At 44.6% G+C, this 23782-nt stretch overlaps 1 protein-coding gene and 1 non-coding gene across 3 annotated transcripts in view; one reads left to right on the top strand and one right to left on the bottom strand.

Moving 5' to 3' along the window:
* Window positions 1–23782, top strand: part of CLIC5 (chloride intracellular channel 5) — a 171508-nt gene that overhangs the window by 44430 nt on the left and 103296 nt on the right. The window contains exon 1 of one of the 2 annotated variants that reach the window (XM_061398337.1): window positions 12590–12953. The exons of the other annotated variant lie outside the window; for it this stretch is intronic. Within the exon in view, the coding sequence (XP_061254321.1) occupies window positions 12891–12953 (63 nt within the window). The 5' untranslated portion in view covers window positions 12590–12890. Of the gene's footprint in view, window positions 1–12589; window positions 12954–23782 lie in introns of those variants that run through there. 2 annotated transcript variants of the gene reach the window in all.
* Window positions 8924–9028, bottom strand: LOC133237078 (U6 spliceosomal RNA). The gene has a single exon (XR_009733112.1). It is a non-coding gene; the product is annotated as a U6 spliceosomal RNA (small nuclear RNA).

The raw sequence follows: 23782 nt of genomic DNA, 5'->3' as shown, positions 1-23782 counted from the left end.
GAGACATTGTACGGGATGAAGACCTCAGAGTACATCAGAGAGTTTCAGGGGCCAGTGCTGTCTCTGGCACTCTGAAGTGCAGTCAATTTGCATGACTTATCTTACCTGTCTGGATCTGAGTTTCCTGATCATGTTAAAATGAGGATAATAAGAGACACACCTATTCTGCTTTTCCTGACTGCTGGTATGATAAAATAAGAAATGTTTTTGGAGGACCCATGCAAATGTTATCATTGTTTGACGATGCCTGAGGGACAGCCAGCACTGAGTAGGTCTCCATCCACAGTCACCAAATAAACTGCAGGAACTACACTCATTCATTTGCTCCTAAATCAATTCATTTACTCAACAAATACCATTTGAGTACCTGTTCTGTGTGAGGCTCTGTGCTCATTGCTGGTGAAAAGAAGAGAATTAATGCCATGAAAAGATATGGATAACATTCAGTATAAGAAGCCAATCTGAAAAGGCCGCTGTGTATTGTGTGATTCCATCTACATGACATTTCTGGAAAATGCAAAACGATGGAGACAGTCAAAAGATCCAGAGGCTCAGGAGGAGGAAGGGATGAATAGGCGGAGCACAGAGGATGCTTAGGGCAATGAGACGATTCTGTATGATACTACAGTGGTGGATACATGTCTTCATATGCTTGTTAAAACCAATAGAATGTACCATACCAGGAATGCACCCTAATGGCAGCTATGGGCTCTGGGTGATAATGATGATCCATGTAGCGTCTCTGATTGTAACAAATGCACCACTGGCACGGGATGCTGACAGTGAGGAAGGCTGTGTGTGAGTATATGGGGCAGGGAGTATATGGAAACTATACTTAGTGCTCAGTTTTTTAGTGAACATAAAAGTGTTTTTAAAAAGTCAGTTCAGTTGCTCAGTCCTGTTTGACTCTGTGACCCTATGGACTGCAGCACGCCACGCTTCCCTGTCCATCACCAACTCCCAGAACCTACTCAAACTCATGCCATCCAACCATCTCATCCTCTGTCATCCCCTTCTCCTCCTGCCATCAATCTTTCCCAGCATTAGGGTCTTTTCCAACGAGTCAGTTCTTCACATTAGATGGCTAAAGTATTGGAGTTTCAGCTCCAGCATCAGTCCTTCCAATGAATATTCAGGATTGATTTCTTTTAGGATGGACTGGTTGGATCTCCTTGCAGTCCAAGGGACTCTCAAAAGTCTTCTCCAACCAGTTCAAAAGCATCAATTCTTCGGTACTCAGCTTTCTTTATAGTCCAACTCTCACATCCATACATGACTATGGGAAAAACCATAGCTTTGACTAGATGGACCTTTGTTGGCAAAGTATTATCTCTGCTTTTTAATATGCTGTCTAGATCAGTCAAAACTTTTCTTCCAAGGAGCAAGCATTTAATTTCATGACTGCAGTCACCATCTGCAGTGATTATGGAGCCCCCAAGAATAAAGTCTGTCACTGTTTCCATTGTTTCCCATCTATTTGCAAACAGATCTTCAAATGTCAGCAAATGAGAGGTGTAGATATGTGAGCAAGTTCCTTCCCTTTATATTGTTCTGATATTTTGTCTTCAATAGTGACAGGTGCATGCAGAGGGCCAGTACTATTCATTATGCAGACAGAACCCCCTTCAGCCTTATTCACCGCAGGGTAACTGATCACCCAGTGGTGAGCAGCTCTGCCTGCCGGGAGCCTCCCAGGATGGGGGTGAGGAGTGCTGATCGGTTTCAGCATCCATTTGGCTGGATCCACACCATCCCTGAGACCAGATGGAAGGAGCAGAGGAGTTGGCCTTGACTGGTGGACATGGCCAGACCATTTTGGTGTGGCTGTTTTGCATCCCTCTGCCCTTTAATTTGATGACTTCCCATGGGGAGCCGGGTGCGGTGAGGAAGACAGAAGTTAGGTCAGCGTTTGTCCCTTTGGGCCCTAAACATTGGGAGGCTCAGCTAAGGGCATTGAGTCTGGTGTCTAGTGATGTAATAACCCTGTGCAGTGTTGATGGAGGACCAGTGACTGGGTCCATATTCAGCTCTGTTTACTCAGAGACTTGATTTTATGAGAGGAAGAAGTAACAATGGTTGAGTTTACAAGATTCCAAAAGAGCAAGGTAAAAAAAAAAAAAGAATGAGTTTCACTGTAATTAAATCAATTTCAATGCATTTTTAAAAAACATAACATCAGTTAGATAAAATATCAGCCTTTAGAAGTGGGTTTACCATCTTCCCCATGGTATGCATATGTGCATGCTAAGTCACTTCATCGTGACTGCAACTGAAGTCTGCAACCCTACAGACTATAGCCTGCCAGGCTTCTCTGTCCATGAGATTCTCCAGGCAAGAATACTGGAGTAGGTTGCCATGTCCTCCTCCAAGGGATCTTTGAGACCCAGGGATCGAACCCGTGTCTCTTATACCTCTTTCGTTGGCAGCTGGGTTCTTTGCCACTAGGGCCACCCGAGAAGCCCCCTTGCCTAGTAGAGATGCAGCCAGTGAGCAGAACCAAGTAGGAGGGATCTTGAGGTGAAAAATGGATATTGCAAAGGAGTCTTAAATTAATGTCTGTCTTTCATATGGAGGTGTATTTCAAACCTTTCCAAAGTGTATTTAACTGAGGAAATTATTCATCATTACAGAGCAATACAGTGATTGGCTGCAAATTCTATATACAGTCGATGGAGCTGTCATTTCTTCACGCTAGAACTTTGCACTGAATGAAAATCTCTGGCAGAGTTTCTACTGCAAGGCATTGAAATTACAAAGGTTGCATAATGTAATTACTAGGAAAAAATGAAAATGTGACCCCACCATATTACACAGGGGATAGCATGGAGAATTTCAAGCTAGACCTTCAGTTCCTCAACATTAAATGCTTTGTTCTCTCTACCTCAGGGCCCTCACACATTCTGTTCCTTTCTCTCTTCCCTTCAGTCTTCACATGACTGGCCCCTTTTTATCAATCACATCTGGGCTTAAATGTCACCTCCCATAGAGGCCTACCTCAGGGACACCTTACAAAAAAGACTCCCTCACTCCTCACTGTGATTCTTCAGCATTGTAACCCAGATAATATTGATCATTTTTTATAACTATACATCTATTTATTGTTTATATGTTTATTCCATTTCCCACCATGAATTGCAAGACCCACCAGGCGAGGGCTATGATCAACTGTTCTGTTCCCCAAGGTATATCCAGTGTTTCCAAAAGTATTTGGTGTCTAATAAGTAGTCAATAGATAAAGGAATGTGAACATGAAGTAACCCTGGCTGTGACTATTTCAGTGGAAGAGGACTCATTTATGAATCAACTGGTAAAGATTCAAGTGCTGTCTGGTCACAAAAAATGTAGGCAATGAGCATCTTTTCTCAACATTATCAGATCTACTTCAATTCTATGTTCCTTGGGTTCCCTGGTGACTCAACAGTAAAGAATCCACCTGCCAGTGAAGGAGAGATGGGTCCGATCCCTGGGTCAGGAAGATCTCCTGGAAGAGGAAATGACAATCCACTCCAGTATTCTTGCTTAGAAAATCCCATGGACAAAGAAACCTAGCCAGTAGTCACGAAAGAGTCAGACACAAACTTAGCAACTGAACAACAACAAACACATTCTATCCACTCAACTGGAAGGGCTGAAGAATGGGAGCATCCCCTACACACACATACACTTGTTTTAGGCACTGTGAGTTCTCTGGGACAGAGGCTGGGTCTTTTTCAAAAATTTAGCCTCAGTATTAAAGGCAGTGCCTGGCACAGAAAGGCCAACAAGGGCGTATTTGCTGAATTTAACTAAAGTGAGATATTTGAAGTGCTTTTTCTGTCTTCTCCCTGGAAGAAGGAAATTGAAACAATTCAAGATAATACTCTCAGATTTTTCTGTCCAAGCTTTGTGGGAGTAGGGTTAATCTTCCCGGCAGATTATAAAAGATTGCACAAGATTGGAGAAAATATATGACAAAAATAGAATTAAATCTTCCCCTCTAAATATAGATTAAAGAGAATCACTTACTACTGTGCTGCAGAAATAAATTTCTTCTGTACCTGCTTAGCTGTGACCAGGTAATTATGTACAGAAATATTACGTTTTATTTCTCTGAGTTCCTAAAGTAGAGAAAGAGATATATAAGGAAATATATGGGAAGAAAGAAAATACTCACATACACATACATTCCTAGAATTCTAAGAGAGGAACTGACTTTTATTGCTGCTCCCACTTTTAAGACAGATGATGTTTAAAATAATAGTGTTATTTGTTCAGTCATGTCTGACTCTTTGTGACTCCATAGATTATAGCCCACCTGTCCATGGGATTTTCCAGGCAAGAATACTGGAGTGGGTTGCCATGCACTTCTCCAGGGGATCTTCACGACCCAGGGATTGAACCTGGATCTCCCAAGAATCCTGGAGTGGGTTGCCATTTCTGCCTCTGGGGCATCTTCTCAACCCAGGGATGGAACCCACAACTCCTGCATCTCCTGCATTGTAGGCAAATTCTTTACCTGCAAAGCCATCAGGGAAATCCTTAAAGATAATAATAGCAATTCAATTTGATCAATTCTGCTTATTTCCAAGAAAGAATTGATAATTTTCTCAATAATATACTTTGCCTTTCAGAAAATAATTCTTCATTTTGATATTTGGCAAAACTAATACAATTATGTAAAGTTTAATAATAAAATAAAATTAAAAAAAAAAGAAAATAATTCTTTATGTAGCTTAAAGAGCTGATATGATGACAAGGAGACAATCAGATAAAGGATGAAGGCCATCAAACATGGGTCAGGGTAATTACAGGGTACAAATTCCATTCTTTACCTGGGAGCATTGCTTTTTGAATGTTCTAGTAGCTGATCTTCAGCCTTCACTTCTAAATTGGGCATTTACTTCCTTTTTCTGTCTCTGTTTCTCTCTTCCTCTCTCACGTTTCTATGCATTTAAATACAGTAATAAAATAATTAAATAGTGCTTAGTTATTGAGGTCATTAAAAGTAGACTTTTGGAAGTCAAGCAGATCTAGATTCAAACCCCAGCTCTAGAAGTTTGTGGTTGGTTTCCTGACTAACCTATGTGAATCTGCTTCCTCTTCTGCAAAATGGAACACTGATAGTAGCTATCTTGTTAAGTGAAAGATCAAGTGAGAAATTGACTGTGAAATGTAGCACTGCCTTATAGACAAAAGGGCTCTTTTGTCCTTTGTTTATGCATCAGTCAGTATGTTGGTTGCATTATGCATATTCATAAATAGTATTATTTAAACTTTGCATCAGGGTCTTTTCCAAGGAGTTGGTGCTTTGCATCAGGTGGTCAAAATATTGGAGTTTCAGCATCAGTCCTTCCAATGAATGGGTATTTTTTGTTCTTGGTCACTTCTTGGTCCCTATTTCTTTTTTCAGCTTATGTCTGTGTGTCTCTTACGGTTCCAGAGACCCCAAATCCAGTCATTTCTTATCTAAGATCAGCCAGTCACTGATCCTACCAATTCAATGCCATTTCTAAATCTCTATCAGCATTTCAACCTCATCCAACAACATCATACTTCACATACTTAGTAAATCCTGGTGGTTAAGAAAATAGGCTTTAATGATGGAGAGACCTGGGTCAGAGTACCAGCTATGTTGTTTATAATTATTTATGTGACCTTGGACAAGTTCCTCACCTCTTTAAGTCTTTGCTTCCTCATTTGTGAAATGAGACTAATTGCACTGCCTTGGGTTATTATGAAGATAAAGTGAGCTGATAAGAGATTTAGCGTTCTCACACATGGTGGTCTCTTAGTACTGTTACAGAATCCTTTCCTGTGTTTCAGCTAAGAATTAGAATAATTATAAAGTCTCCACACAGTAAGGCCCATTTCACTTAAGTTAGCCTTTGCATGATATGAACAGAAGTCCAAGAGGAGGAGGAGGATGTGAATAAAAGAGGTGCCAGTTGTTTATTCGGGCTTCCCTGGTGGCTCAGGTGGTAAAGAATCTGTCTGCAATGCAGGAGACCCGGATTTGATCCCTGGGTTGGGAAGATCCCCTGGAGAAGGGAATGGAAACCCACTCCAATATTCTTGTCTGGAGAATCCCATGGACAGAGGAGCCTGGCAAACTACAGTCCATTTGGTTGCAAAGAGTCAGACACAACTGAGCAGCTAAGAGAACAACACAGTTGTTTATTAACTGATTCCATTGACCATTATTTAATGAGCACATACACTGTACTGGGAATATTATCAGTTTGTTTGCAAGTTTATAACAAGGGGCCATTATGTTCTATGGGTAGTGCAAAAGAGACAAAAAGGATTCTTGTCTTCAAGGAGCTTTTATTGTTATGAGAAAGACATGATTCAACCCTTGAAGGAATTCCATGGAGGGATAGTGCAAGCGCTAAGACTGCTCATTGCTCACCTACCCTGCATTTTTTCAAAGGATTCTAGAAAGAGCATGGCATCCCCAAAACCCTGGTGGAAGGATGAGTAATGAGTGAACCAACGGGATAAATGACAGTTGTTGACAAGGACTCTTGGCTTCAGGCCAGCCTACTCCCTGGCCTCTCCCTTTGCTGAGCACAGGTAGGCAGACTGCTGTGAGGACAAAGATCACTGGCAATGTGGGGCACACCCAAACGTTAGTTTATAAAGGAACAGAACTAGGAACCCACCCGGTCCTCCTCGCAGCCCAACCTGTGACCTCATGCAAGTGGAAGGACTCACCTCTCTCTGGCTACACTCACATGGTCCTCCCACAAAGACACAATACGACTGATGCTTTTAGCAGCTGCCATCAAAATCTGCCAGTCCCCTCAGCTTGAAACCGAAGCCCTTGAGATTGTCCAAAAGATCCTCTGTAGAGAATGTAAGGGTGAAAGAAACCAATTCCTATTAAATAGCTACCTTGGGCATAAATAGCTACCTTGGGCAGAAAGAGTGGATTCAACTAAATATCATTAGGTACCTAAAGGTTTGAGCTTGAAACTAATGATATACCTGGCATTCAGTAAGATATTGATATCCTTATAAAGATGATTGGTGTTTCATAATAATTTATACACTTTTTATCTTGTAAATATAGCTAGAAGTTTATTAACTGTGTTGATCTTTTATGACATTTTTGGTACCAGGGACCGGCTTCATGGAGGACAATTTTTCCATGGATCAGGGGTGGAGGTGGGGTTCCTGGATTTTCTTGCTTTGTGTTTAGCTGGCTATTCTTTTTCTAATTTTTTAAGATAGAAGTTTAGATTATTGATTTGAAATCTTTATTCTTTTCTAAAAAGAACACTTCTTATATAAATTTCTTCCTAAGTACTGAATTACCTGAATCTCACAAATTTTGATAGATTCTATATTTATTTGTGACCTTTCCATATTTATTTGTGACCTTTCCCTGGTGGCTCAGTGGTGAAGAACCCACCTCCCAATGCAGGAGACCCAGGTTCGATTCCTGGGTCGGGAAGATCCCCTGGAGGAGGAGATGGCAACCCACTCCATTATTCTTGCCTGGAAAATCCCATGGGCAGAGAAGCCTGGTGGGCTACAGTCCATAGAGTCACAAAGAGTCTGACCTGACTTGAGCAACTGAGCAGCAGCAGTGTTCATTTGTATTTAGTTCCAAATATTTTCTAATTATTTTTGAGGCTTCTTAACCAGTGAATTTCTTAAAGTGTATTGCTTAATTTTCAAAGATTTAAGGGCTTTCCCTATATCTTCAGTATTGGTCTAATTGATTATTTTATGGCCAGAGAGTATATGTGGTAAGATTTCAGTCTTTTAAAAAGATTAAGGTTTGTTTTGTAACCCAGAATATGGTCTATTAGGGTGACTGTCCATGTGTACTTGCAAATGGCGTGTGTTCTGTTGTGTGGGAATGTTTATTAGGTCAAATTTTTTGATTGTTATTTTTAGGTCTTCTATACTCTTGCTGACTTTTTGTCTTCTTCTGCTATCAGTTTCTAACAGAGGAGGGTTTTGGTCTCCAAATGCGATCCCATGTTTGTCTTTTTCCTCTTTCAGTTTTATCACTTTTGCTTCATGTATCTTGAAGCTCTGTTATTAGGTACATACACACTTACGGTTGTTATAGATTTTGATGACTTGACTCTTTTATCATTATGTAATATTCCTCTTTATCCATGATGAGTTCCTTTTTCTGGAGTCTATTTTGTTTGGTGTTTTCTTCTGACTAGCAGTTGCATGGTATTTTTTCCCCATCTGCTTACATTTGAAGTGAGATTCTGTGACAGCACATAGTTGGATCTTGGTTGGTTTGTTTTTAATCCGATCCAAAAATCTCCAGCTTTTAAAAGTATTTATTTATTTGGCTGTATTGTCAGGTGTTAGTTGCAGCACGTGGGATCTTTCTTGTGTCGTGTGGGATCTTTCCTTGCAGCGTACAGATTCTCTAGTTGTGGTGTGTGGGCCCCAGGGTCCATGTACTGCCATACACATGCCCAGCTGCCTGCAGCACATGGGATCCTCCTAGACCAGGGATCAAACCCACATCTCCTGCATTGCAAGACAGACTCTTAACCTCTGGACCACCAGGGAAATCCCTGATCTCCAACTTTTAGTTGTGTTTAGACCATTTAAATTGAATTGAAATGGTTACATTTAAGTGTGCTGTTGTATGATTAGTTTTCTGTTTGCTTTCTTTTTCTTTCCTCTTAGATTATTTGAGAATTTCCTGCCATTACATTTTAACTTACATTTTTTTTTTTTAAACCATATCTCTTCGTGTAAGTTTTATAGCTGTTGTTTAGGAGTGGTTACCATATGTATACCTGACTTTTCTTAATCTGCTTAGAGTTCATACTTTGCCACTTCAAATGATGTATAGAAATATTACAGCTATATAAATTCCTTTGCCTTCACGTTTATGTCGTATCATTGAATATGAATATATTGAAAACTCAGTCAGATAAATTTTTTTATTTCAACAATCATACAAAAATATGAGTGTCACACAGATATGCACATCATCCTTTCATTGGGGCCATTCTCATCTTTATTGTGTTATTCCAGTTTTAGTATATGTGCTGCTAAAGTGAACATTGAATATGTTTTTGAAGTGCTTGCCTAATAAGGATTTATCCAAAACTTGAAACAAGTTTGTGAAACTATGATTATTAGAAGTACAGTCTATATGATCAGAGAAGTGCTTTTCTCTGAAGAAAGTTCGAATTGCCTAACCAATTATACTTTGATGTAAAAGGGTAGTCATTTTATATATAAAAAAAGAAGTCTTTTTATTGTGAAATGAAGCAGAATGTGGAGTTAAAAACTAGATATAGGCCAGAAGTATTTTATAACCAGAGCAGAATTTTTTTTTTTTATTAAACGAAAGTTTATAATATCAAAACTATCAGTTATCTATAGGGATGTCCATGTGGGAGGTATCTAGAAATTAAAAGGGAATTGTTCCATTTTTCAGTAGGTGGTAGATATTTGGAGAAGATGAAATAAAAGCTAACTCTCAGACTTCCTTGGCGGTCCAGTGGAGGAGAATTTGCCTGCCAATGCAGGGGGACACAAGTTCGATCCCTGGCCCAAGAAGGTCTCACCTGTCTCGGGGCAACTAAGCCGGTGCGCCACAGCTTCTGAGCCCATGTGCTGCAACCACTGAAGCCTAGAGCCTGTGCTCGAGGGCAACAAGGAAGCCACCACAATGAGAAGCCCGTGCAGCGCAAGGAAGAGTAACCCCCGCTCATCACAACTAAAGGAAGCCCGTGTGCAGCAACAAAGACTCAGTGCAGCCAAAAATAAAATAAGTAAATAATGTTTTTTTTTAAAAAGCTAACTCTGCTAGGTTTGGGATTAGGGGAAAATAGAGGTCATACCACATATTGTTAAGCTCATAGCCAAGAAAATAACCACATGTGTAAAGCATCTTCATTCGGGGAAAAAAAAAAAAAAAAGCCCTCAAAGGCACTTTAGCATAAAATTTCATTTACCTCTGTCAATTACTATTGCAAATATTGTCCACAGGCCAGAATAGGAAAGTGATGAGTCTGTGCGGCATGCAGTGAAGGTAGCTGTCTCCCTCTGTAACCTTGTCTTTCCCAGAGTATGCAGTCACTGGCTTGGAATGTACAGCTGTGAAGGTGAGAGCTAAAGGCTTTGGTGATGTAAGCCTGAAACTGAGGAGGAGAGCAATTAAGCCTCACCTTGATTAAGCTGTAGGGTACCATGAGGGTTGTAAGTTGGGCTTGGTGACTGTTTCCTTCGGTGAGCAGGAGACATTTGCACTTGAAGTTTATGGGGAAACAACCTGTCATAAACAGTGGTCAGGACACCTTGCCATCTTCTCTGCCGATCAGATGCCTACCATTCAGGAAGTTGCTTCTGTTCTGTGAGATCTCTCTTTCCGGCCACTCCAACGATGATGAATAATCTCTCAGCAAGCTGACTTACACAGCCCATTCATCTACCCAATTCGTATGGCAGTCTGAGTTTTTCTTTACATGGGCATATTCTCCTGAAATAGATTTTAATCTCCATGAAGACCAGCACAGTGCCTTTTTTTCCCAAAGTGCCTTACGATGAGAGTAGTTGAGAGCATAGGCTTAGTCTGTCTGGGTTCAAATCCTGATTCCACCATTTCCTAACTGAATGACTAGGGGCAAATTACTTAAATATTAATAAATATGCCTCAGATTCCCCACTTGTAAAATTGGGACAATAACACTATCTATAAAGATGAAATAAGTTAAGACATGTAGAGTGTTCAGCATTTTTTGCCTGGTACCTAATAAGTACTGTTACTTATTTTTATTAAGTGATTATTTTTTTCTTAGAAAGTCATGGAACAAATATGTATTTATAAGTCAGGCAGGACAGAGCATAGACAGGATCAGCTAGAGAAGGCAAAGAACACAAACAGAAGTTGACCAGATTCCAGATACAAAAGACTTAGCACCTGTTTTTAAAAGAAATGGAGGATGGGAATGTAAATTGGTACAGCCACATTGGAAAACCCGCTGGCAGTGCTTACTCGAGAACATTCTAATGCTCTAGCAACAAGCAATCCCATTCCTGAGTATATATCCAACAAAAAGTGTCCACGTATTGTGAAAGGATGTTTCATAGAATGTTCATAGCAGCCCCATGGAAGTCATTAACTGAAAGCTATGCAAATATCCATCAGAGGGAGAATGGATAAATAACTTGTGGCAACAAAAATGGGTGGTTTCCAACTACACACTGTAGGATGGATAAATCTCACCAATGCAGTGGTGAACACAAAGGAAGCCAGACACCAAGGAGTATATACTACGCTTACTGTAAGATTCCAGGCAAAACTAACCTGTGCTGTTATTACAAGTAGGGGTAATAAGTTAACTCCAGGTGGGTGACAGCCATGAGAGGGAGGAGAGCTAGAGAGGAGAGACCGGGATGAGCTTCTGGAAGAGCAGCTAGCATTTTACCTCTTTCTCTGATGTTGGTGTCATGGATGAGTTCAGACTGTGCAAATATATTGAACTGTCCATTTATGATATGCATATTTTTCCATAGGCATATTCAGTTCAGTTCAGTCGCTCAGTCGTGTCGGACTCTGTGACCCCAAGGACTGCAGCACTCCAGGCTTCCCTGTCCATCACCCACTCTTGGAGCTTCCTCAAACTCATGCCCATCGAGTTGGTGATGCCGTCCAACCATCTCATCCTCTGTCATCCCCTTCTCCTCCTGCCTTCAATCTCTCCCAGCATCAGGGTCTTTTCCATTGAGTCAGTTCTTCGCATCAGGTGGCCAAAGTATATGGACTGTATATAGTCCATGGAATTCTCCAGGCCAGAATACTGGAGTGGGTAGCCTTTCCCTTCTTCAGGGATCTTCCCAACCCGGGGATCGAACCCAGGTCTCCTGTATTGCAGGCGGATTCTTTACCAGCTGAGCCACAAGGGAAGCCCGTATGAGTATTCTATGTCATTAAAAAAAAGAAGAAGAAAAATAAAATAAAAATAGAAAACAAAGAAGAAAAAAAAAAAAAAGAGGAGAAAGCCAAAGGGAAAAAACAAACAAACAAAAAACCAAAAAAAAAAAAATGAAAGAAGGGGAAAGCAAAACAGCCCAGAGGTTAAAGGACACGGATCCTGACCTGGCAGACTCACCTCTCTACCTTACACAGCACCCTGCCCTTCCCTGCCTCCTCCTCTCCCAGCCCTACTCTAACCTATCCAGCACGAGGATGGCAAATGCACAGTTTTCAGGGTCCTTGAGTTCTCTTCCCGGCTCCCCGTAGCTCCTCCCCACTCTGAGCATCCCTAAGGCAGGAAGGGGGTTTCCTAGTGGAAAGGGCTGGTAGGAGAGTTAACTTGGAGGAGCTGATGCTTCGTTAAATGAAAGGTAAGGCTTAAAGCCATCTCTTTTTCTCTCATCCTCCCCCGCCTCCTCTCACACTTCCTCCCCCTTTATCTTTCCCAGAACATCCTCCTATCCCAGCGGCGGTGTAGCGGCGCTGGTCCGCAGCGCGCCCCGCGGGGCCTGGGATGCGGGGCGGGGGCCGCGCTCGCCCGGAGCCCCTCCCGCCCGCCAGGTTGACCCCGCCCCGCGGCGCCGGCTATTTTGGGCGCGGGCGGCGGCCGCAGGATCGCCGCCCCGCGCGGATCCTGTGACACCTCCCAGCGCTCGGCACTTGTTGCTCCCGGGACCTGCAGCCCATCCCCGAGCCCACCTTTTCTGCCTCGTCCTCTGCCCTCTCCTGGCTTCTCTCTTTCCGTGCGATCGCCCGGAACTCCGATCCCTCAGGCACCGCTGTCACCGGCTGGGGAAATAGATTAAAGAAACTAGATAAATAAACGCCCTCCGTAGGGGCCCTCCCGGGCAGCAGCAGCAGCAGCGGCAGGAGCGCTGGCCCCGGCGCCGCAGAGGTGGCGCCTCCCCGGCCCGGGACGCTGGCCCCGGGCGCCGACGGCATGACGGACGCGGCGACGGCTAACGGGGACGACCGGGACCCCGAGATCGAGCTCTTCGTGAAGGTAGGTCGGCGTCCTAGCGCCGCCGCACCTGCTGCGCCTCCAGCCGGGATCGCGGCTCACGTGCCACGGCGCCGAGCGCTCTAGGACGCCCGACCATCCCCAGGGAGCGCAGCCTCGCCCTGGCGGTCCCTGGGGTGGCCTTTCTGCAAACCCGAGCCTCGCTTCGGGGCTCCCGGGCGAGATGGAGTCAGGTGCATTCTGGCAGGTGGCTGTCTTCTCCGAGAGTTTGTCAAACCTGCCGCAGGACCGGCGATCACCCTGCCTAGGCGCGATTTTGGTTTGTCCTGAAGGGCATCTTCGGGTGCAGGGTGAGGGCAGGAACCTGGCTGGACACATGAAGCTTTCTTCTAAAAAGGCGGGGGGAAGGAAGAGGGAGAAAAGAAAGCATTACTAATAATATGATTTTTGGCAAAGTAGAAATAACATTTCTTAAAACCTCCGTTCTCTCTTTTACTCTATTAAAAGAAAAGCAAAAGGGAACAAAGATGTGTTCTTGTTCTGTGATCTGCAAAGCGGAAAGCAAACACTCCACTCGCCTACATTATTATTAGTGTCATAATCGTGTTTCCGCGGGGTTGTATCAGGAAATGCATAGGGTGACCTGAGGCAGACTTGGAGGAGGGGACACGGGGCGGGGGGAATTCATTAAGTCCCCTCGCTCCCCGCGCCGAAACAGTCTAACGTCAAAAGCTGCTACACTTCCTTTGCAACCTGGAGGAGGAAGGATGAAGGCTGATGCACCGTTTCCCGGTCCTCCAGTGTAACAAGAAAGAAACATTTGATAGGTCCTCCAGAAGCCGAGAAACCTGAGAGCAGGAGAGTTGTCTCCAGGGCGGTGCGGAGTCGCCAGGACTTGGGGGAGGGGCAGCCGCCGGCAGGCTGCCTGAGTGCTGAGAACTTTCACAAAAGGGGGGAAAAAAAAAACAAAAAAAAACCCCAAACATCTTAGAATGCAGTTTCCCTAGAAATATACAGGTAACTGAGAAGGGAAGAGAACTTGGTGCCTGTTCTGGCTGAATTTAAGAGACGTGTATATTTCCCTTTATACATGGGGAAATGTATGGAAATATACGTGCCTTTTAAATTTGTTTTGGTTAGAGGATCCTTATCTACAAACTAAATACACAAATAGATTTTCACAGGAAGTGTAAGATCTATATGACACTGATAGCAGCCTTTTGGTCTTCGGTAATTTTTATTTATTTTATTAAAAAATAATAAACAAGCTGTGACTTATCTTACACTTGAAAAATACTCTTAGTTGGCCCAGCCTCCCACAAAGTTTTGTTAAAAATTTCAGCTGGGCTTTACATTTAGGGGGTTATTTTGCAAAATTATGCATAGAGATTACATTTGGTTTTTAGTGAGACAACTTTCCTGGACCTATTTCTCTTCCCCCAAATGTGACTTCCATCACCGTCACCCTCATTTAGTTCTGGGACCCCTCTGGGAAGGATTTTCAGGCTCTCTGGCAGACCCAGGTAATGAAAGAGGTCATGTCCTCCCAGGCTGAGCAGTGTTGGACTCAGAGCTGGCCAGGGCTGCCCTGACCCCCGGCATCCAGGCCTGCGGTCTAGGGAGCGAATACGGAGAGCTTTCACAGAGCAAGGAGTCTTGCTGTTCTTCTTGAAGAAAGCTATTCTAGGACTTTCTCAGATTCCCTGGGAGCAGGTAGTTTCACAGTGTCAAGTTCCTGAAAGCTATTTGAAACACAAATTGACTCTTTTAGAACCAAAAGAGCCCTTTGCCCTGCTCCTAAGTGAGAAGCCCATTCTACCCGCACCTTCTGAGTTTCAGGTTGGCAACTTGGAGGTTTTCTCCATTTGTATAAAAAGCTCACTTAGCAGCCCCCAGTGCCCACAAGAATTCTAAAGTACCTGTGTTGTCTTTTTTTTTAAATTTTTTTCTTCCTAAAGGAAAGCAATCCATGAGAGCCAGGCAGGCCTTCTTGGTCAGCACAGAAACCAAGTTGATGGGGAACAAAAAATCAGATAGGAAAGCTCTTTTGATCCCCCCACCCCCTTTTTGAGCTTCTGGTTAGTAGTGATCATTTACAAGGGCAAGTAAAGGCTAAAAATAATTGTGAAATAAAGACACTGCCCAGGCAGCCAGCCATGTCCTGATTTATAGAATCAGGTATTTCCATGGTTTATCATGTCTCATAGCTGTAGGATTCCCATCAGAAGAAAGGCCCTGTGGAAGGTCTCAGGTATCCGAGGTGATTTCTACAGGCCCAGCAAGGTTGGTTTCTAGGAAACCTTCCAGGGAGGCTCTCCTCATCCAGTAAGTATTGTGATGTGGTCATCTTCAACAATCCCTCGAAGAGACCCACCCACCTCCAAACCTGGCCTGTCCCCTGGGAAAAGTGAAAGCCAAAGTTAGTAACTCACTTGTGTCTGACTCTTTATGACCCCATGGACTCTAGCCCACCAGTCTCCTCTGTCCATGTAATTCTCCAGGCAAGAATTCTGGAGTGGGTTGTCATTTCCTTCTGCAGGGAATCTTCCCAACCCAGGGATCAAACGCAGGTCACCCACATTGCGGGCAGACTTTTTACCAACTGAGCCACCAGGAAAACCTTCTGTGTGTCACTTAAAACCTTCATTATCATGAGAGTTTCAAGGACATACAATAGATTTTATGCCAGATGGATTGGTGATCATTATCTGTTACCACTGCTGCTGCTTATTAATAATACTAAACGGTGGCATTTTAGGACTTAGGAAGCACATTCAAATACCTTATCTCATTGGATCCCCGGCTTCGTTAATCCATGAGCCTTGATTCACAGGTAAAAAGTGATGAAAACAAATGACATGTGGCTCCCAGGGACCTCTTGAGACATGATGCTAGAGAGTACTTTGCCAACTGCAGTTTGCTCTCCCTGTAACAACCTCGGGAACTAAGGATGATGGTTCATCCCATTTTATGGTTGAAAAACTCAGGTGCTCAAAGAGCGTCAGTGAAATATTCAGAAGTAGATAGCAGTAAATAACATTCAAATGCAGCCCTCAACTAGCAGTTTAGACTCTAAATTCTTTACTCTTTCTCAAATACCCATACGTCAGGCCTTGTACCTTCTTTTGCCAAGTCTGCCTTTCAAGTGTTTCTAAGATGACACTTACTGGCAACTTACGAATTCATTCCAATGTGTTAGTCACTCAGTCGTGTCCAACTCTTTGTGACTGTAGCCCACCAGGGATTTTGTAGATCTCCCTCCATGGGATTTTCCAGGCAAGAATACTGGAGTGGGTTGCCATTTCCATTTCCAGTCCATTCTAATATGGTCATGGAACGCTATCAAGGCTCCCACCCATCCCTGCTCTGTACTCCAAGTCTTTCCCTTCCGGGGAACATTCTAATGGAGATTTTTTTTTAAAGATTTATTTATTTAATTAAAAAGTTTTGTTTTGTTTTTTTTTTTCCCTGGCTTTGGTGTGTCTTTGATGCTGCACGAGGGCTCTCTCTAGCTTCGGGAGTGGGGACCGCTCTTCATTGCCACGCGAGGGCTTCTCATTGCAGTGGCTTCTCTTGTTGCAGAGCACAGGCTCCAGTAGCTGCCGCACGTGGGCTCAGAAGTTGTGGTTGCCAGGCTCTAGAGCACAGGCTCAGTAGTTGTGGCACATGGATCTGGCTGCTCTGAGGCATGTGAGCATATGTGATCCTCCTGGACCAGGGATTGAACTGGTGTCCCCTGTACTGCAAGGCAGGTTCCCAGTCACTGGACCGACCACCGGGGAAGCCATCTCATGGGGATGTTTAAGAGATCATTGACCCAATGTTTTTAATTTCTTCATCTATAATAAGAAAGGTTTGAATTGAGTCTGTCAGCTCTCATTCTCATTTCCCAACAAATATGAATGGGGCGGAGGGGACAGAGAAAGGGGTTCAAATCTTGTCTCTGCCTCTTATTGGCCAAGTGACTCTGAACAAGTTCCGTAACTTCTATGAATCTCAACATCCCCACTCTTAAAACAAGCGGGTGATTATAAATAAAGTGCCCTTATCTTTTATCGTCCAAACTCCTGAGAGAGAAAGGAGGTACTTCCAGTAGTTAGGTTGGGACAGCAGGTGTCACCTGGGGTTGATGAGAACGTGTGGTCACCCTGGTTATGAAAATACTGTCACCACAGACTGGCTGTGAGGATGCCACGGGAACAAATAGAGGAAAACATTGTGTAAGTTGAAAATTGCTGAGAACACATTGACTTCGATAAGGATATGAGTCCCGTGGCAGATAGAACCTTTCTTGATCTGCAGGTCCCTGATTTGCCTTAGGGAACAATGGCCTGGCTGCTTCCTCACTCGCAGGGCTATTTTGAGAATAAATGAGATCATACACAGCTGGGACTTTGATCACAAAGGGAGGACAACAGGTTAGAGTTGATAGAGGCAGTGAGCGTGGTTTATTGAAAGAAAAAAGAACAAGGAAATAAAAGCAAAACAGAAAGTGATTTGGGAAGACAAACACAGGATGTGCTGTGTAGTTAGATCAAGGCATTCATTCCTCCTTCCGTATCAACACCTCCACCTTCAGTCCCCGCCCTAGACCCCAGAGGTTGAAAGTCACCAAAGCCACCCAACTTGAAACAAATGTCTCTTGAGTTTCAACAGAAACCAGTGGTTCTCAAATTTGGCTACAGCATCAAATAATTTGGGGGAGATTTTTAAAACTTCTGATGTCAGGCTGCTCCCTGGTTAGTTACATCACAGTTTCTGTAGGTGGGAGCCAGAAGCGGTGTTTTTACCCCCACCCCTAGGCAACTCTGGAGTGGAGCTCTTGGGCAGAGCCACTGAGTCCTGATCAGAGGCAGGTCTCTCGGCAGGCAGCTTTGCCACTACTGAGCTCGGTGGCTCTGCTAGTGTGGATAAATGTCTAGAATATCTAACAGCCTCAGGTCATCCTGATCATTCTCATTAGGAGTGCTGTTGATAGAAAGCTCACAGCCAACAGTGCTGCAGTGAACAGATGCTGACAGACCATAAAGCCCTTATCTGCAGGACTCCAGAACCGTCTGTGTGTGGGGTCGGTCTAGTAAATAATGATCAATTCAGCCCCCGGGGGAAACAGAACGGAGGCCTGCTGATTGTCTGATGGAAATGGCTAGTCATTTCATTTATGGAGTGATCCAGAAGGCTCTGACAGTGGTGCAGAGCACAAGTCAAGTCATGGCGACCCGTGGTGTGGTCATCTGACTTCCAGAACAGACGGGATCAAATTTTGTTGTGTTACCTCTCAGACCCCAGCTGGCCACTGGCTGCTTGGTCACCTGGCCAGTCATGGGTTTATCAGGTTTTGAAGTTCCTTTTATCACATTATGCCACTGTTTTCTCCTGTTTTGCTCTTTGGTCAGTAATGCAACACGCAAATCCATCTGCCCTGCTGTGTCAGCAGTACATCCTTACCTGGTAACACATCCCTGGGAGTACCGATGTCAAAGGTCAACTCATACAAGTCTCAGGTACCGTGGCAGGTGGTGACAGTGAGGACTGGGGGTCTGAAGATGTTAAAGCCCACGGCCAGTGGTGTCAGTCCCTGCCTCCCTGCTTACCTGAGCTGTGTCTCTGGAGTGTTTGGTAGCTTTCTCCACCCAGGGCAAAGAGCCCATGGGTTCAGATAAGTCAGAAGCTTTTAATTCTTGGTTTCTTTTGAAATTCAGACGCTGAGCCCATGGTAGTGGTGATGGAAGATGCATTAGAAGAATGCAGTTTCTGGTGCCCCGAAGGTCACCTGCTGTGTGAGCTAGGACAGGCTGCCTGACGTCTCTGGGCCACAGTTGTCTTGCCTGTGCAATGCTGATAATGGCAATGTCTGTTTCCTGGGGTTGCTGTGAGCATTGAACGAGATGTGTAGAATCTGGGTAAAGCCTCCTCGGCAGGCCTAGGATAGCCCAAAAAGTGAGAAGCCGAGCCCTCGCACGTTCCTTCCTTAATGTGTCCCAGAAGTCGCTGGTGCAGAGACACAGAGTGATGGGAGCTGGAGCACAGTGGTCTCTGGATCTGATCGCCTCTGATGGGGCTGCTGCTCCAAGAGCTGGAGGCCCCCACCAACCACTGTCTGGAGGAATGTAACCCCAGGAGAGTGTAGATCACTGACCAATGGTCAGATTCTTCCAGCTCAAGGGGTGTTGATTCCTCTGGTAGCTGCTCCCACTCTGGTAGCTGCTCTAGGGGCTGGACTAGGATGCATCAAATCACTGGGAGTGCTACGCTGGCCCCTCCCTTTTCAGCTCCATGGGGGTATTACTTCCAGGGTTTCATCCCCTTCTTGTCCCTGGGTTCCAGGTGGAGCCTCCCAGGCTCATCCGCAGGTGCTACAATTTTGACTCTTCAGTAGGAAAGAAGCTTCTGGAGTTTCAGGTCCTTTAGTTCCAAGAGGACCCCTGAAATCTCTATGCAGTGTTCCCATTTGTTTGCAACCTTCAAGCTCTGCCTAGCCATGGCTACTGTCCTAGGAAACACATACACACGTATGCATGTTACCTATCTAGACTATTGGGAAAATGTAATAGGCTCTTAATATCTGGTACCTTTAAAAACTATTACCCAGGAGCCATCCCCAAGTGTCTTTTTTATGAAGATGCAAAGTGGTTAATCATGGGTTTCCTGAAGGTGAGTCTCCACCCAGGGCATCTTAGATCTGACCCTGCTGGCATTCTGAGGGGTCAGCTCCAACTACCGGGGAAGTGTCTGCCAGCTCCCTGAGTGACAACCTACTTTGGAAATTCATATATTTATTCAAGGAATGTCTTAGATCTGAGATGTGAAATACTTAAGGGTAAATAAGATAGATAATCTGCTGTCAGAACTAAAATGAGCTCTTTCTGGTAAAAAGCAATGGAGTTATTAACCTCTGGAAAGAGGTCCCCTCTGGCTCTGTTAGCACAGAGAGGTTCTTTGAGTTATATTTCTTGCACTGCTCATGGTGAACAATGGCTAGGCCACTGGCACTCAGCCTTTGGGGCACAAAACAAGTCACTGCAAAGCTTCTTCATACAGGTTTGCCCATCCCTGTCCCTAGGGATTCAGATTCAAGAGGTTGGGGTGAATCCCAGACATCTCCCACCGGCGATCCTCGGATTCATCAAAGATTGAGAACAGCTGGCCCAGCTTGTGGGTAAATAGGGTTGAACCTACCGGGGGGAAGATCCAAAGGGCAAGAGAAAGTTGACTCCCTACTGGAAGTATGCGTTTCTTGGGATGGAGGCAGTTGAGGCAAATATGTTTCTTCACATGAGTCATCCAGGATTGACCCTAAATAAACCAGAAAAGGAGGAAAGGAATGCTTTTGACCTCTCTTTTAAACTTGCTTCTCTTCCTCTGTAATTTTTTTTTTTATGATATAGGAGTGACAAGTCATTTAAAAAGCTGGGTGTGAAGGAAATATTAGTAAGATAAAGAATGTGGGGAGTTAAGAGATTGAAAACAATCCATCAATCAGTTAACCAATTAACAAACATGTTTGTGGAGCCAGGCTACTCTGTGCCAGGCTCTGTGACAGCTGAAAGCTGGGAGGGGAGATCAGAGATGATGGCGTCTTAGCAGCCCGTGAACTAGAAGCTGAGGAGTAAAAATGTCAACATCATGCCACATGCTTGGTAGGCAATGAAATGAGGAATGCATGTGGCTCAAATGAGGTCTCCAGGTCTAGTCTTGGGGAGATAGGACCTGAGTTGAACTTTCTAAAAAATATACATACATATATACGTTTATTTATTTATTTGACTGCGTGGGGTCTCAGAGAAGGCAATGACACCCCACTCCAGTACTCTTGCCTGGAAAATCCCATGGACGGAGGAGCCTGGTAGGCTGCAGTCCTTGGGGTCGCTAGGAGTCGGACACGACTGAGTGACTTCACTTTCACTTTTAGGCACTGGAGAAGGAAATGGCAACCCACTCCAGTGTTCTTGCCTGGAGAATCCCAGGGACTGGGGAGCCTGGTAGGCTGCCGTCTCTGGGGTTGCACAGAGTCAGACATGACTGAGGCGACTTAGCAGCAGCAGCAGCAGCAGCGTGGGGTCTTAGTTATGGCATGCAGGATCTTCAGTGCAGCACACAGACTCTCTAGTTGTGGCTCAAGGGCTTAGTTGTTCTGCAGCATGTGGGATCTTATTTCCCCGACCAGGGATCAACCCCCCATCCCCTGCATTGCAAGGTGCATTCTTAGCCCCTGAACCACCAGGGAAGTCCCTGAGTTGTGCTCTAAAGAGTGATGAGGAGTCACTGAGTGCCTGGGAGTGGGGTATTCAAGGTTGGCCAAAAAGAGTGGCATATGGAAGGACACAGTTGGAAATAAGAGAAAGAAACACAATGGTGAGAAAGGGCTTTGAATGGCAGCTAGGTGATTTTTGACCCCTTGTGAGTAATGCGGAGTAACCAGAGGGTTCTACCCAGAATAGGAGCTTGATTTGGTCCCTGCTTTGTTAGAATGGTTCCTGTACTGTTTTGCACAATGTGGTGGGAAGACTAATGAGTTCAAAGTTCAAATATCTGGATTCTAGGTCTGGCTGCACTATGCTGGTTGTGTGACTTTCTTTAAGGCCAAACTTTCTCTTCTGTAAGATGGGCTCAACGATCACAAAATCACAGAATTTTTGATTGGGAAAAACCTCTGTGGAGTCATCTGGTCTGACGCCCTCTTATCAGATAAACTCAGAGTCTAATATTTTGGGTTATGTGTGCTTTATGGGCTTAAGGAAAAGACGTGAGAAGACACATGAGCTGCTGCTCTTTTTGCCTTTGCTCTTATGACTGTGTTCAAGGTGGTTATGAATAAGGAGAGCCTTGAGAGGCCGGGAGGAGGCTTCTCCAGTGTTGCTTGTTGGGAGGCCATCATGAACCCAAGCCAGAGCTAAAAGGAGGACCATACTGGGGAAGTGTGATGTGGCTACAGAATGAGTGCAGGCCCTGGAAGAAGCCTGTGCAAACACAGGAGGGAGGCCCAAGCTTTAGATTCATGGTCGGTTCTCCTCTGGAGAGGCTGGTTTCCATGTCTGGGATGATGGATGCTAGTGGTGGGCTTGACCATTATTATCTAAGTTGTTGTAAGTGGATTGAGTGCAGATGAATGAATTGAGCTTCACGGTTCCTTTGAACTCAGAAACCCGATGGATCTAGGGTAGAAATAGAGCCATGAGGAATGGAGCGGAGAGCAATCTTGGTAATGAGAGCAATCTTCAGGTTTTAGAACTGTTCTGTTTGAGATGACAGCAGGCCGGAGTGGAGGGCACGTGGCCATTGGAGTGCTGGACAATGAGAGCTAAGAATGAGATAAGGTCAGACTTGAACTTGTGCTTCCGTCCTACTGTTGAAAGAATGGGTTCCCTGAAGGTGGGAGCTTGGGGAAGTGGGTAAAGGCTGTGCTTTAGCAAATGCCCATGTGAGAGGGAAAAACGAGGCACAGGAGGGTTTAGCAAAGATGATGACGAAGCAGAGAGGAAATGAACGTGACATCTCAGAGAGAGGAAACCACATCAGTGATGGCTGTAGAGGCAAGAAGGGGTTACGAAGTGTCTAGAAGAGTTCAGTGTTCTGCTGGGCTGTGGCAAAGCCTGTGAAGAGATGCGGGGAGGGTAGACAGTTTGAGTCGGATCATGGGGCAAACTGAGTGATTTGGGTTTTTATCTAAAATGCAAAAGACTGCATGTGTTAACCTCCTGTTTGTGGGACAACTGTATTTTAAAAGAGGAAGTACTTAATTTTCTGTAGGTGGCATGGCTGGCCCCAGAGAGGTATTCTGATATGGGAGTTCATCTCCCTGTGCTTGGGTGTGTAACAGTTTGGTACTGGTTACCCTATACCCCATACCAACCTCCATGGAGCTCAAGGTGATGTGTTCCACTTCTATTTATCATTATTCTGCAGTAAGCGGGTAAGAATCAAGTATAAGACTAGAGATAACCCAGAAAATGTAGGAGGGAGTGTGTGTAGTGAATGGACTCCAACTGGGAACCCATTAGCTAGAACACAGAGGAAGTGAAAACCATGTCCCAGTTACTATTGCTTAAAAACTCAGTTTGGGAGGTTGGCATGGCAACTGATAAAGACTTCTTGACTCAACCAAAGCTCCCCTCCCCTCCCTGCCCACCTCTGCTTCCGAAAGCTGACAGGGAGCAGAGGGCCAGGAAACACCGCAGGTGGGTGGTTGGGGGGAGGGACAACCTCACCTGCCTTTTATTCATTTTCACTTTTGAGTTCTTGTCATTTTATAGTCATATCATAAAATCTAGCATCCACTGTGTCTTTGTTTTTTTGCCTTGGAAACCAAAGGAGCCATATGTCTGTGGTCCTTTATCACGAATGCCTCAGATTTTTCCTGTGGAGATAAAGGGTTCTGGGCAGGGCTGCACCACAGGACTTTGGGGAGAGAGAGATGCCACGTGGGGAAGGTCATGTGACCTCTTCTTCCAGGAGTACTGTAGGAGCACAGCAGAGATATGGTCTGTCTGATGGGATTTCTGTAAGGATCAAATGAAATCAGAACATGAGCTCCTTTCATAAATTAGAGCTTTCATTGTTTAAGACATTGTGTTATTGGTCAGTATGCACCCATCACCTTGTTCACAGAATAGCTCAGTGCAGAGTTTGGTGAATGACCTCCCCTCCTCTGGCTCCTTCTTCTCTGTGATCCTGCCCTCCCCTAAGGCTGCCAACTCCTCTGCTGGACTCTGCACTGGATCAACATAGAGGAAACGATGGAGCATCACAGGGAAGAATGGAGGATCACACACAGAGTTTGCATGGTCCCTGCCTAGAAGTGGCAGAATCACTTCCACCCACTTTCCATGGGCTGGAGCGTGAATGTTATCCACTGTGTTTTCAGGAAAAGG

This window comes from Bos javanicus, chromosome 23, assembly GCF_032452875.1.
Source record: "Bos javanicus breed banteng chromosome 23, ARS-OSU_banteng_1.0, whole genome shotgun sequence".
Classification (NCBI taxonomy): Eukaryota; Metazoa; Chordata; class Mammalia; order Artiodactyla; family Bovidae; genus Bos; species Bos javanicus.
The sequence above is the reverse complement of the archived record's forward strand: the minus strand, read 5'-3'. Positions and strand labels throughout refer to the sequence as shown.